Source organism: Apiospora marii (genome assembly GCF_038362585.1).
Source record: "Apiospora marii strain CBS 49790 chromosome Unknown utg000001l_segment0_segment0, whole genome shotgun sequence".
NCBI lineage: Eukaryota > Fungi > Ascomycota > Sordariomycetes > Amphisphaeriales > Apiosporaceae > Apiospora > Apiospora marii.
The window spans coordinates 3,575,173-3,588,883 of record NW_027117372.1 but is presented as its reverse complement, the minus strand read 5'-3'; the positions used below and the strand labels follow the sequence as shown (position 1 = coordinate 3,588,883).

The 13,711-nt window shown below is 53.6% G+C and overlaps 2 protein-coding genes across 2 annotated transcripts; both read left to right on the top strand.

The window, feature by feature from the left end:
- Window positions 1–4,936: 4,936 nt before the first annotated feature.
- PG985_001168 (uncharacterized protein) lies at window positions 4,937–6,915 on the top strand (the record flags this gene model as incomplete). Its single annotated transcript, XM_066820937.1, has 2 exons — window positions 4,937–5,704; window positions 5,776–6,915. 2 exons carry the CDS (start codon window positions 4,937–4,939, stop codon window positions 6,913–6,915), a joined length of 1,908 nt encoding a protein of 635 aa, XP_066691816.1.
- A 3,092-nt stretch (window positions 6,916–10,007) lies between these two features.
- Window positions 10,008–11,413, top strand: PG985_001167 (major facilitator superfamily domain-containing protein; the record flags this gene model as incomplete). The annotated part of the gene is made up of 3 exons (XM_066820936.1): window positions 10,008–10,682; window positions 10,729–10,833; window positions 10,898–11,413. The coding sequence occupies 3 exons, from the start codon at window positions 10,008–10,010 to the stop codon at window positions 11,411–11,413; spliced, it is 1,296 nt and encodes a 431-aa protein (XP_066691815.1).
- Between the last annotated feature and the right edge of the window lie 2,298 nt (window positions 11,414–13,711).

Sequence of the window (13,711 nt, the reverse complement as noted above, 5' to 3'; positions counted from 1 at the left end):
TCTTCCCAAACGACGAGGTCAATCAGGATAGGACGATGACAGGCGCCACAACACCGATAAAAGATTCTTGCGACTGGGGAAATGGACGCAGAAGGGTCTTTAAGTGATCGCTTTGACTTGTTTCTGTATGCGACACCTGCGGCTCCCTTGATGGCCCTTGCAGATCTACGAGGATCATTACGCGTTCCAATGGGCGTCAACAGACCAAGCTGTCGCGAGATCACGTGAAGCACTTTAGGAGAGGGGGAACAGACGAAAAGACCGCATTAACGCATTGCGATGAGGGCGCGTAATGCGATTCGATCAATCGTTGACGTTGTTTACATATCAACCACACTCCACGGCCGTCGCACACGACACGCGCTGCGGAGTGTCCGCTGGTTGGTCTTGGGAAATGGTCGCCTTGCTGCTGTCGTTGTTGTTTTTGTTGTGTTTCTCGGTATGCGATGCGCCCAAGGCAATTTCTTGGTCGCAATGCGACAGCGCCCTGCGCGAACCGTCCTTTCGGGAAAATGACAGCCTCCTACCAGCCTTCCGGCATCCATCATCCTGACTACCATACCTCATATACTGGCCTTTTCGTTCTCGCAGCCTTGGTGATTTGCCTATCTTGACAAATTACATAGTATAGTCCAACTATGTTCCTCATCGACGGTAATCAGTTACTGAGCAACTTGCTTGACGTCGTCAATCCAAATCAAACCGCGACGCCAAAACTATAGGCTATAGAAAAGGCCATTCTGGGCTTATCCTACTAGTTCTGTAGACATTGATCGGGTTGATATCACGAGATGTGTCGTATGATACCATCCCGTCTCCTCGGTGTTATCCAGGCAGACATGGGGAGGGAGGACCTTGACGGCAGCAGTATTGGAACTGTCGGACCCTGGAGATTCGGTAGCTGTGAGACGGTCGTAATCGCGCCTATTCATTGGCCAGGACCAAATATATCCGGCACAGGATGTTACTTAATACCATGGAAGGAAGGCGAATTACTATGCGGGGAGGTTTCAGAACAGCAAGCTAGTGCATGCTGCTTTGCGCTCTCTACGTAACGCACTCGACTCTGTTTAGGTGGGCTTGGTGAGAACCCATGCACAGCCAGATACCTATCCCATGTGCATGGAGAAAGGTAAGACTCGCAGCAACTACCTAGGAAGCGACGAAAACCACTCTCCTAAAGGGCAAACGGGTTCGTGGACTCAGCGAAAAGGGTCTATTCTATGGCAATGGCTCCATGCCTTTTGTCCGTTGGGCTTACCCCCACGTTTGCACACATGGAGGTTAGAGAGTGGGAAGCTGGGATTCACGGATGACCACGGGCACTAACCAGGTATGGGCGCATTGCCTACCTCCAACTTGTACAGGACTTGCTCCAGAAGATAAAGCTGAGAATCCCTCACCTTCCCCTCGTCGCTGCCGATAATGTGTCTCGCGCACGAAGAACATCATTAGTCCCGGCAGACAAGGCCATGGTCATCGACTGACAACTGTCAATCCAGGGTGGTATGGACCCTCAATTGCGGTGTAGAATCATATACCTGGTTGCTCACGAATATGGGGAGGTTAGGAAACACAACACCGCAGTCGGCAGCATTCCTATTGGGCCCCAAGCTCCATCGCAAGCGGTCTAGATACTACTAGTCAACCAGAAGGCCAGAAAGGCACGACCTGGCGATCGCCTGCAGAGAAGTTTGCATGTCGAGCACGCATACTGTGTGTTAGGGAAAAACTATGAGTTGGGAAGCTCCATACGTACATACACGCACGTACACCAGACATTCAGGCACCTTCGTCCTTCCGTCGGGTAAAGTGTATACATGCTACATAGTCCTGTCGCGCGCATGAGTCTACGGTCCAGTGGCTTTTTCCCATCCACCTTTGTACACAGCGCGGAGATTTCCAAAAAGGAAGCATTATTTGCTATGCGCTTGCGAAGATAGGCGATCCAGCATGCTACAAGACAGGCTTCTGGGGGCGAATTCGAGGTTGGCGCAAGCGACTGCTCGCAACGTCAATGACAGATTCAATGCGATTTTAGCGGCGCATTGGAGGGAAACAATTGTGCGATCGCCAATAGAGGGGTGTTTTTGAGCTTGGCCTGAGATGGGGCCGCCAGCGCATGTCGGTCCCAATTCAAACCAATGGTCGCTAGCCATTGGATCAAGGCAAAGTTTTGTCGCTGAGGCCCGGCATCATTATCCAAAGGGCATATTTTGGTCCAGGTACGTGCTGGCTTGGTTCGGTGCCTGAATAAGTAGGAAGGTAGACAGTCAAGCGAGGATAGTTTGCCGTCCGGTGTGTATGTGTACGCAGCGCGTGTGCTGCTTGCTGCTATTTCTATTTAGGATTTTCTAGTCCGGCACGGTGAAACACGAAACATGGAAGAGAGTGTATCGACTGCCAATGATGCTTCACAGACGGCAAGATATCTAACCCACCCTTTTCCCAAGGCGACAAGACAGCAAGAGAAAGGAAGAAACCCCTGTCTCCGGCTGGCGCATGCAGAATGCACTCATAACTGGACCAGTCAAAGTGTGCCATCCCAAATAACACCTGACAACTACGACCTTACTCGCGAGTCCCCGACAACAACGGCGCTGGTGGGCGGGCTTGCGCTCAATGAAAGCTCCGGCGGCGCAAGTGAGATCTCTACCTACCTACCTGTACCTCGCCAGGTACTACCTACTCCGTACTCTTTTTTTCCTGGCAGCTGCCCTCATGCAACCACACGACATGTAACTCCGATGGTGGGATGCGCCCAAGCAAACAAAGCTCGAAGCTTGAGGTGGTGGTAGCAGTCTGCACAGATTCCAATCCGTCTTCTTATTGTTAGCGATGCCCCAGTCTGAACCTTTGGGGGAAGTTTGCTGGGTTCAAGTTAGGATGGCCTGGACTGGCAGACTGGAACCAAGCAGGCAGATAGAGAGATGATGGCAGAATGTGGAGCACAAGCGCAACCGTCCCCACACCCCTTCCATGTTGTCTGTCGCATGAGATAGATACTGGGCGGGCGCAAGTAGTGCGAGAGCCAGATGGTCACATTGCAAGAGTGTAGGCACGGCAGGATGGCTTGTCGTTCCTTTGCTTTTTCGCAAGCCAATGGCCCTGTTGCCAGTGATCGCAGCGATCCGTATAGCCTGGCTCACTCCGCGTTTAAGTGTCTAGCGGCCGTTTGCGCCAGACAGCGGCCCATGCCATGTAATTAGCTACGTTGATGATACAGAAGTCCGATTAGGTATGGAGTCCATACGAAAGAGGAGCGCAAATCTTTCGCCCACGAGATATGAAACTCAGGAAATCGATCTCGACAATTACATGGATTGTTATGAAAGGGCACTTGTCGGCGCAGCTGATGGCAAAATCGAAGCGGCAAGTTGATTCCGGGTGATGCCGCCGCGCATTGTTGCGCATCCCCCTCGAGCGCACACTTTGCGCCGTACCGGTACTCGAGCTCGAGCAGAGTGCCCGTCAACTTGACTATAGGGCAAACAACAAAGGCTTCTCTATGCGATACTGTAATAGGTTCATATAATAGCATTGGACATAATCAACCAGTCTATAAGCACATCGGACCGGCAAAAAGGGATGGATGGCTGTCGCTCTCTCTGATCGATCTCAGAGAGAGAGAGAGAGAGAGAGAAGCTGAGACTTTGCCTAACCGCCCCGAGTTGGTGGGTATGCGTGCGTGTGGTGTGTGTGAGCGGAGATGTAAGGAATCTTCAAATGTTGTAATGTGCACTAGGTAGGTTAGGTACGGAATGGAAGGGCCAGCAAGAGAAGCGACAGATTCGCCGCAGGACCGCAGCAGAACTACGTGGTCAAGATCAAGCAAAATAACACGAGAAGTTCCCAGTATTCTAGCAAAAGACAGATTGGGTATCCAAACGTCCTTCGTGTTCTGCAAAAAGCTTCTGGCGGCAAAAAGGGCAAGAGGGAAAAGGCCCATGATGGTATGCAGGCCAGGTATTGGTACCTGTGTCACTAGTCTGTCCTGCGGCCGGCCCATACCCATTGATACGCATTTCACCTCTTCAAACCTGACCTGCGCTCCCGCTTCTCTAACTCCTCACTTTCAATCTGCGGGAGAACCCATCCAAACAGGGCCATTCTGCTGTCGTTTCTTCTGGGAAAGCATCCTCACCCATCCGCGAGCCCATTGACGCTCAGAATACTCTCCCCTCTCTTCCCAAGACTCTCTCTCCCCTCGCAAAGCGCAGGCCTCTCTGTTGCGTGTTTCCCAAGTCCGTGAACTTGGCTCAAACTCGAGTGCACAAGATTCAACGCATCAATAGGCAGCCTCCCAACAGTTGATCTGTCTTCTGGTAAGTCGAATCTGCCATTCATCACCATGCGATCGTATACAGCGTGGTTTTTTACATACTCCTTTCCCCCCCTTTCCCATATTGCCCTTCCAACTTTGGTGGTCGATTTGCTCGTTTCGAGAAATATCGCTCTTCCGACTGCCCCGATTTGCGATGCACATTTTACCGACGTCCCTCCTGCACCTGGCGTCATTTCCTACTTGATACCTGTCTATATGCCAAATATCTAACCGTCAAGGCAGTTTATACGGCTCGGAAGAACATTGTTGGTCTCCAAACCGTCACCGCAGTTGTGCGCTCCTCACGCCCGGCCCTGACCGCTCGAACCACTTCCACCCATACTACGTCCTCCGGAACAACAGGACTTGCAATAAGAACGAGACCTTCGAATGAACATCCGAACATATCTATACATTTGAAAACAGACACGACACCGTTGTTAAGACAAAACTCCTCAAACCTGCGGGTTTCTTCGAGCCCCCCCCTTCCCACACAACCGCCGGGCGCTCTCAGCCATCCCGCGCAGGCGCTCTCCATCAATTCGACTACCAGCTTTCCCTTTTATTTTACACAACACTCCTATCACATTATCTTCCTATTAGGACCCCAAGATGACTTCCCTTTCGCCCGTCGAAAGCTATTCGGGCTACTCGGCGGCTCGACTCAGCAATGGCAGCGAATCGCCAGTACGGCCAGTCGAGCCCAAACATGTCGCATTCGAACTCCTCTTCCCTGAAAGTCCCCAGTATCGAGCGCGCCTCCCTTTACGGGTCCAGATCTTCCCCCATGATAGTACTGAGTCCATTGTGACCACTGTCAAAAATTTCTATGGTCTATACTCCGGCCCGAATGGAAGCAAGGGTGTCAGTTTTGAAGATGATCGAGGCAACACGCTCATTGCCAGATATGAGAACTTCAGGAACCACATGGTTGTCTATGTCAGAGTGATAGAAGGATCCCCGCCAGCATCTGGCCCTTATCCTGCCAGTTCTTACCCGCCAGCTCCCATGGGAACCCCAGCATATAGCCAAGGCGATTACGCGCCCCAATCGGCTCAGCAAGCAATTGGCCAGCACATCTCCAGGCCTGCTTCAAGAACATCGCGGATGCGCAGTCCCTCGCCGAATGGCGGTCGCGGGCGGCGTAGCACATCTGTTGGCACGAACCCCGCCGCGGGAAAGAAGTGTCGTTCCCGCTCATCCAAGAACCGCGGCCCCAACTATGACAACCACAGCGATAGCATGAACGGCTACAGTAGTGGCGATAACGGATCGGGCTCCGTCACCAGCAAAGCCAAAGAACAGCTTGGAAATACTGATATAAGCGTGGAGAACATAGTTGAAGGTGGTCGCCGTAAACGTGCCAAGTTCGAGAGTTCTGTAAGTTCCTGCCCCATCACAAAGCCAGGTTTCGCATCTTGGATGGTTTCTAATGGACCTCGTCGCCATAGGAGCTTCCCCTGTTTGCACCTCCACAAATGCCCGCCGCTACCTCGAATCCGTCCGTGTCGCCGGCCAGGCGAGTTGAGCATCAACGGCCTGTGCTGCCTTTCGCCCACCCGGGTCAAAACCCCTTCACCAACCCGCGGCCGATGCAGTCACCTCAAAGCTACGGTACTGGGTATAACCACATTGGAACTTTTGCGACCCCGGTCACGGAACCCAGGCGCCACCGCGGAAGCATAGGCTATCCTGCAGCCCCGGGCATTTTGCCCACTCCAGACCCGACCGTTGGCAGTTGTATGTCGGAGGAAGATAAAGACGTTGCTATCCAGCTCATGCGGCTTGGCGAGATGTCCAATATTTCGCATGGTCGGACATCGGCCTCGACGCTAGATGACACGTTCAGTGGCAAGGCCGATGCAGCATCTTCCACTGGCGCAACGAGTGACAGCGATAGTGGCAGTGATGGTGACCTCCATGCTGCCCGCCGACAAAAGCTGGACCTATCAGGGGCAAGTCGCAAGATGTATCAAACCACCGAGAGCCACTTCCTACCTCATCGGGACGGTGCCGCTGCTAGTGGTGACGACGCCGACTACGAGGACGGCGTTGAGGAAGGTAGCGCTGGAGCCAAGTCGGGCCCCAGCAAGAAATCCCAAACTGCCGGAAAGCCGCGCCTGCCTGCCTTGAAGGCTAACAAGCCCAAGACAAACAAGGTGTCCAAGTCCTCCAATGGCACCAAGGTCAAGAAGTCAGCCAATATCTCACCCAGCGGTCCCATGTCGCCTACCTCGTTACCTGCGCAGTCGCGCAAGCCCTCCATCACCACGCCTCTTGTCCCCGGACAGCCGGGTGAGGACGACCACCCAGACTTGTCAACCAAGCCCCGCTGCCAAAGATGTCGCAAGAGCAAGAAGGGCTGCGATCGCCAGCGGCCTTGCGGTCGCTGCCGCGACGCCGGCCTTAGCGCGGACCAATGCGTCAGCGAAGACGAGGGCAATGGTCGCAAAGGCCGTTATGGTCGCCACATGGGTGTACCATTGAAAAACACCGAGGCTACTGGTCAGCCTCCTCTTCTGCCGGCTGCCCCAGTCGGCATGCCCGCCCCTGTATCGCAAGCTGACAAAAACAAGAAGCGCAAGCGGTAGAAACCATGGGCGCGTTCCAGTTCGGTGGCTTTAAGCCAGAGGCACACTGCCAATAAACGAAAAAAAAAACGTCTTGAGAAGAAGGCACTACCCTCCCAACGTCTTCATGGATTGACTCTTCGCGTTATGTCCCTATCCTCTCTTATGACGGCGCAGACAGCATGGTCTGATATCTTGCTGTACGGGACATCATATATGCTTACAGTTGGCATATCTGCCTGTCGGTATAGACGGGGAGATGCACGGGATATGATGGATCTAATATCGCGGTGGTCAAGCTGCTTCCACTCCTTTATAGCCACTCATGTGGACATGGTTCAGGCGTTTGTGTCGTCCTTTCTGATTTTATCATGTTACGTGCTATCACTACTTGTCAATCTACCAACGACAACACAGTACAAAAAGTTCAATGTTGGAAATACGTGTGCGGAGCAGGTGGGGTGCAGGATCATAGAAGAGCAAGCGATTGACTGAGCGAGCGTATGATGAAACAGAGAGAGAAAAGCAATGTGTTGATAGTCACAGGTTTCCCCTGGGGGTCAGACTTGTGGGAGGTCTGGTGGCATTGGCGTATTTGGAGATATAAGCTCTCTGATATGCTTGGTGACGGAATAGCTCTTTGAATTTTTTGTGCCAAGGCATTTTGATTTGGTTTTTTCCCTGTCTGTCTCTTTGTGTCTGATTTTGCTGCTCAATAGGGATGGATGGACTGGGGCGGGGGAGGGGGAGGGTCAAGCGAGAGCGCGGCGGCGGGTGTCGACCTGTTGAAGTACATACAGCAGCTTGTTCTTCTAGTGCCAAAATAGTGATCAGTCTCGAATATTGTGCCGCTTGCCGCGTGCCCTAAAGTGATTGACATTGATGATCCGTCAGGCACCGGTGGCAAATAGATTGCCAGAGAAGTCGGTGTCTTCGGGGTCGGAGATTAGAGCAGGCTTGATCCGGTTCGTACTTCTAGAAGGATACGAAGCACATGGGCTAGTGATGGACTCCTCCTTGCTCCGGGCCCCTCACTTGCCACCTGCGCTTGGCCAGCGCGGTCTCGACTATTGAAGCCATCGTCAACCCGCAAATATATGGGTCTACAATGTGACATAACCAACCTCAGATCCAGAGTAGGACGACCTCGTTCCAACGAAAGACAATCACCCATAGACAAGCTCTCGGCGCACAGGCTTTCGCCGGAGTCCTGGGAAACCTGGGAACCCGGGATCGAAACGCCCAATGCCATTGACCCGCTCCATCCAAAGCAGCGTGCGATGCCCGCCGTTTTCGCCCGCACTCGCGGATCACAATGAAACAATTGCTAGAAACTATTGCTAATGGGTGGTGCAAGGGATGCAACACGGACGGCATGCTGCAGCGAATCGAGATGTTTGGGTGTGAAAGTAATGCCTCTTGCTCCATCGCGAGACATATAAATATAGCATCTGCCTTGGAAGCGGCGATGCATCGAGGTATTATCGTTTAAAGCGGCATCCAGAAAAGGTGGGGGCAATCATGTCGGCAACGACCGTCGCTAACGTTGATCCCGGTACGTTGATCCCGGTAGCCCCGGTGCTGGCACAGCTGCCATGTCCTGACGGGCTCCCCAGCCGTCGCACACAGCTCGATGGGGTCGAAATTACCATGGACGTGGTCGCCAGAGCGAGGCGACCCGGAATATGTACATAGATTTCGAAATTGGGAGGAAGCGTGGATGGCGTGGGATTCGGTGACGTTGAAGTTGAGTTAGAAGTAGCCTCGCCGAAATCCCTGCAAAGATCGAGGGGACAGGGGTGGGGCTGATAATCAGGGGTCCTGGCAGGCGCCAGCTCCTGTCAGCCCCTCGCAGCACTGGCAAGCCGCCGGCAGCCGGGGCGGGCTCGGGGTTAAGGAATTTTGCAAACCCCATCTCATGATACCTAACTAATTATTTTTTTGGCCAAAACAAAACCCCCCCTAGTTCAAGAGCCACGAGCCGCCGCCGCACACAAAGGCGGCATGCAACTACTACGAGCTTGGAGCAGCCCCCTTTCCCAGCTGACTCGATCAGCGCCCCACCTAGGTGAAAATCCAAGCCGCGTATGATTCCTGCCGGTATCACGAAACCCGACACTTTACTGGTTTGGGGAGTTGCAGCCTATTGCACCATTTTTTCGTGATCCATCCGTCGCATCAATGGCAGCCCACGTACGTGGCTTTACTCTGGGGGGCGGCGGCCAGCGTGCCGCGGGCGGAGGTTCCTGTCCCTTTCGAAATGCTGCTTTAAGCGCAAACGAAACATGGCCGTGATGATGATGCCCGTGGCTCATCTCAACCCAAGCGGCCGCAGGGCCGCCGCTGGGAAATGGGTCGATGCTCGTTGGGCATCGCAGCAGTATCCCCTGGACGAGCCAGGGTGCCTTTTGTTTGCCGCCCGTGCCTCTTCCCGGGAACCAGTCGGTGCGCTTTCGCTTGCGGAGCGTCAAGTTTGACACATCTCGTCACACAAAGTGATCGTGATATCGTGAGCCCGGGCGGGCTTCACGATGCTTCGGCGCAGGCGGTGAGAAAAAGGCTAGAGCAGCCCGCCTGTCTTCGCGTCGCAACGCTGCTTTTTGGCAGGCCTATACTGCGAATAGAAGCATTCGCAGCCCCGGGGGCCCAGTTTCCCAGGTTCCCCGGTCCGCTAGGAGCCCAGAAACTCAGAAACGTGGTCCCGTCAGAACGGTCAGGCAGACCGGTCCAGGCCTGGGGCGATTCCTGATATCAATAAATTGCTACTCCACCCCGATGGATCGTGGATCATGAGTCCTCCACATCCGTTAACGGAACATGGCCACCCTGGATGCACCACCAAATTTGGTCATGACGACTGCAAAATACTATCGTGATGAGTTTTCCGTTGGTAATGGCTTGGAGCCTGACGTGAGCCTGGCCTCCGCCGGGCCCCAGCGCCCGGCTCAGTATATAGAGACTGGCCGGCGGCGCACTTGACGATGAACTTTGCTTGGACATCAGCTTCTCCAGACAGCTTTCTCCCATACCTTCAGCAGTCTCACGACTACACTGCAAAATCATTCATATCTTGTCCTCAGTCCCCCAACAGGCCAAAAGCACCACTGCCGGTCATGTCTACTTCTCCCAAGGACCTCGAGAAGAAGGGCCCCGAAGTCACTGTCTCTGTCGTCCCGGTCTCCCACAGTCAGGTCTCGCTCTCTAGCGTAGAGTCTGGCACGCCGCCGCCATCCGAAAAGGGAGAAGAAGATGAAGCGCCCGACGGAGGGTGGATGGCATGGCGTCAGGTTATCGCCGGCCACTTCATCAATGCCATTTCCTGCGGGTACTCAGCCACGTTCGGCATCTACCAGCTGTACTACACCGAAACCCTCAACCTGCCCGCCGCCCAGATCGCCTGGATCGGCTCGTTCCAGATCTTCCTTAACTCCCTGTTCTGCCTCGTGGGAGGTAGTCTCGTCGATGCGGGCTACGCGCGTCACTGTGTCTGGGCCGGGTCCCTTTGCGTATTGATCGGCACCTTCATGACGAGCATTGCGACCGAGTACTACCAGATCTTCCTCGCCCAGGGCGTCCTGCAGGGTTTCGGTCTTGGCCTGATGTACATGCCCTCGACATCCGTCGTGAGCTCGTACTTCAAGCGCAAGCGGTCTCTGGCCCTCACGATTGCCTCCGCCGGTACGGGCACCGGCGCCATCGTATTCCCTGCTACGGTCCAGTTCCTCATCCCCAAGATCGGGTTCGCCTGGGCGGTCAGGTGCTCGGGATTCGTGGCAGTCGCCATCTGTGTCATTGGCTGCATTCTACTGAAACCCCGTCTTGCTCCCCCGCAAGGATGTTGCTATCCTCAACGTCAGCGCCTTTAAGGAGATCCCCTACACGCTGTTCGCAGTGGGGACTTGGTTCTTCTACTGGGCATTGTATTTCGGCTTCTTCTACGTACGTATCACCTCCACCCCTGCCTCAACTCCTCACTGGTCCTCGACTTACCAATAGCAAACAGATCAACAGCTTCGCACTGACACTTCCCGGCGAGGTTTTCACCCCTACGACTACGGTGAACCTTCTGCTGCTGACCAACGCCGTGTCCACGCCGGCTAGGGTGTTGATCGGCTGGATCGCAGACAACCACCTGGGACCTTTCAACACCTACATTCTGTCCGTCGCGTCTTTGGCGGCCACTCTGTTCGGTTGGACCGCCGTGACGAACGCGCCGGGCATGTACGTCTGGGCCGCGGCGTTCGGCATCACCAACGGTGCGGCCCAGGCGGCTTACGTCGGGGCCATTGCCGGCCTCACCAAGGACCCCAAGAGGATTGGCATCCGTATCGGCATGGTCTTTGGCATCATCTCGTTCGCGGTCTTGGCGGGACCGCCCACGGCAGGCTCCATCATCGATGCCACGGGCGGCACTTATCACTGGGCCCAGGTCTGGGGAGGCAGTGTGGAGCTGCTCGCTGTCGTAATCCTCATGGCGGGGAGGTGGTTCGTCGCCCGTGACTTCTGGGTCTTTGTTTAAAAAAAAAAAAAAAAAAAAAAGGAGCTTGGTAATGGCGATCGGTCGGCCACGCAGTACGTGGCCCCGTAATCCATTCGGTCGATCTGCCAATCTGTCAAACATGGCAGATAGGGAGTCAGCATGTTTTTCTTGTTCTTGTTGTTGTTACCCATTTCTTGTCCCCTTGGGGGTTTCGCGGAGTTGGCACAGGGATTCAGATTCGGGTGGCTTGTAATGTTGGTCGGAAAATTAGCGAAGCGATGGCTGTTTGGGTTTGTAAGCATGGCGTCTTGTGGTATTCAAAAGTTGGTTAGAGAAAGCGGTAATGACGTCCACGAAACATGTATTAGAGCGGGATGCTGGTGTTCATTGGTCTTATGAGACACATTGATAGGATTGTACGGGTTATAATTCGATAATACTAATACTTACCTACACACCAACGTGCGATGCTCCTTTCTTCTGATCAAGCTTCGAAGCAAGCCCGGAACTCGGATTGTTTCATTCCACATCCTACGACTCCCTTCTAACATATCAATGAGTTGTCAATGATATTGGTGAATGCTGATAGTGGCGTTAGTTGAGATTGCGTGGCTTCTGGTTGGCTGGCTACATTTACCCAGCGACAATTATCCGCCCCTCGCGTGTCGTATGCATATAGCCTGCCTGCATCGAGTCTGACAGACCCTGAGTGCACTTTGATGTGAGTAAGATGCAGGGCGCAGGTGCATATTGCCATCCATGTGTGGTCCATCCGACCATGTTGCCTGTCCATCACTTCCAATCTCGAGCCGGCCAATGGGCACTCTGCCACACGCCGCATTGGTTGCAATGCATGCATCGTATCTGTAAGTAGTAATTCTGGACGCAACTTGGGGAGAGTCGAGTTGGTCTTCTTTAATCCCATTGCTCGGCAGGATCGATTCCATTTTGCTTGTGTGCGCGTGCTCGTGATCCTCTCTTCTTTATCATGAACTAATAACAACAGCCTGTATCTTTGCTGACCACTAACATGCTTGCCGTTTTCCCATCCCGTTGCGATCACGTTGGCGAAGTGGTTGCCAATAGCGTGACACCCATTGTATCGGCGTGGCGTCCAAGAGATACCCCCTTGCGGAAGTAGGTATTATGTGTAAGTGAGATGTAAGCAAGCACATGTAGGTATGTACATCTTAGTGAGCTAGCAACTACCTAGCTGAGCTGTCTATTATCGCCTCTTACCCCAGGATTCGGAGAGGTGGACTCGGCGGCCCGGACACCATCGATCGCCCGTAGAAATATTGCCGTCTCGAGATCCCGCGTGTTACCGGGGGTGTGTGATTTTACCTAGGTAGTGGCAGTTGGCGGGGATAGGGTTTCGTCGCTAGCACGGTACGGCCTACGGGATCTTAGATGACGTTTTGGGCGTGGAGATGCGGCTTGGCTTCCCCATGTTTCTGTAACAGCTATGGGCGATGATCTTTATTGATCATGATTACATAGTGCGTCCAACGTCGTATGCCACACCGCGTTTGCGACGTCCTGCGTCCAGAACCACGCCTCCTCGACTTTGGGCGGTTTCCGGCACACTTATTTGGCTAGAACCTACCGGATGCGTGCGTAAGTAGGTAAATATGTACATACTTCTTATCGATGCTGGTAGGTAACGTATTGATTATTATTTTTGATGGGTTTCCCAAACCGGGTTGGATTGAGTTTAAGTTCGCGCGGCAAACTTGGCACTCTACATACCTACCCTACTTGTACCTGTGTCCAATGCCTTAGGCAACGCAACACCTAGGTATCGTATGCACACTACCACTAGCCTTTTCGTCTGGTCTCATGTCTTAGCTTATGTAGCGTGCAGATATACCAACAGCCGCTATATCGATCCGTTGTCACTATGTTTGGTAAAAGCTAATTCAATAGCCGCGGGCCACGAACTTCTCCAATACAGCAGTGCCTGTCAGTCACCGGGTCCCGCGCGCTCAATGGAAAGAAGCCTCAATCTCCGCGTGCTGATGCAAAACCCCGGACTCTCATACGAAGTCGACCAGCAGTCCCTGCCACGTTTTCCCAAACAAAAAGTTACATATACGTACATAGTATGCTACCCGTTACTGCCGACTGCGTCGTAGCACGCTTGGGTTACATAGAAAACGTCAGCGCTGGGGGTTTCTCGGGAGTTGCGAATGTCTCACATTGTCCGTTTTTCCTCTCTCTCCTCTCTCTCTCTCTCTCTCTCTCCAGTCTCTTCCCCGCAAAAAGGCCAAGACGTTAGCACCCTTACCCAAATCAAAACCCTGGTATCCCTGCCCCCTTCAAGGTAAGCGGGACCAA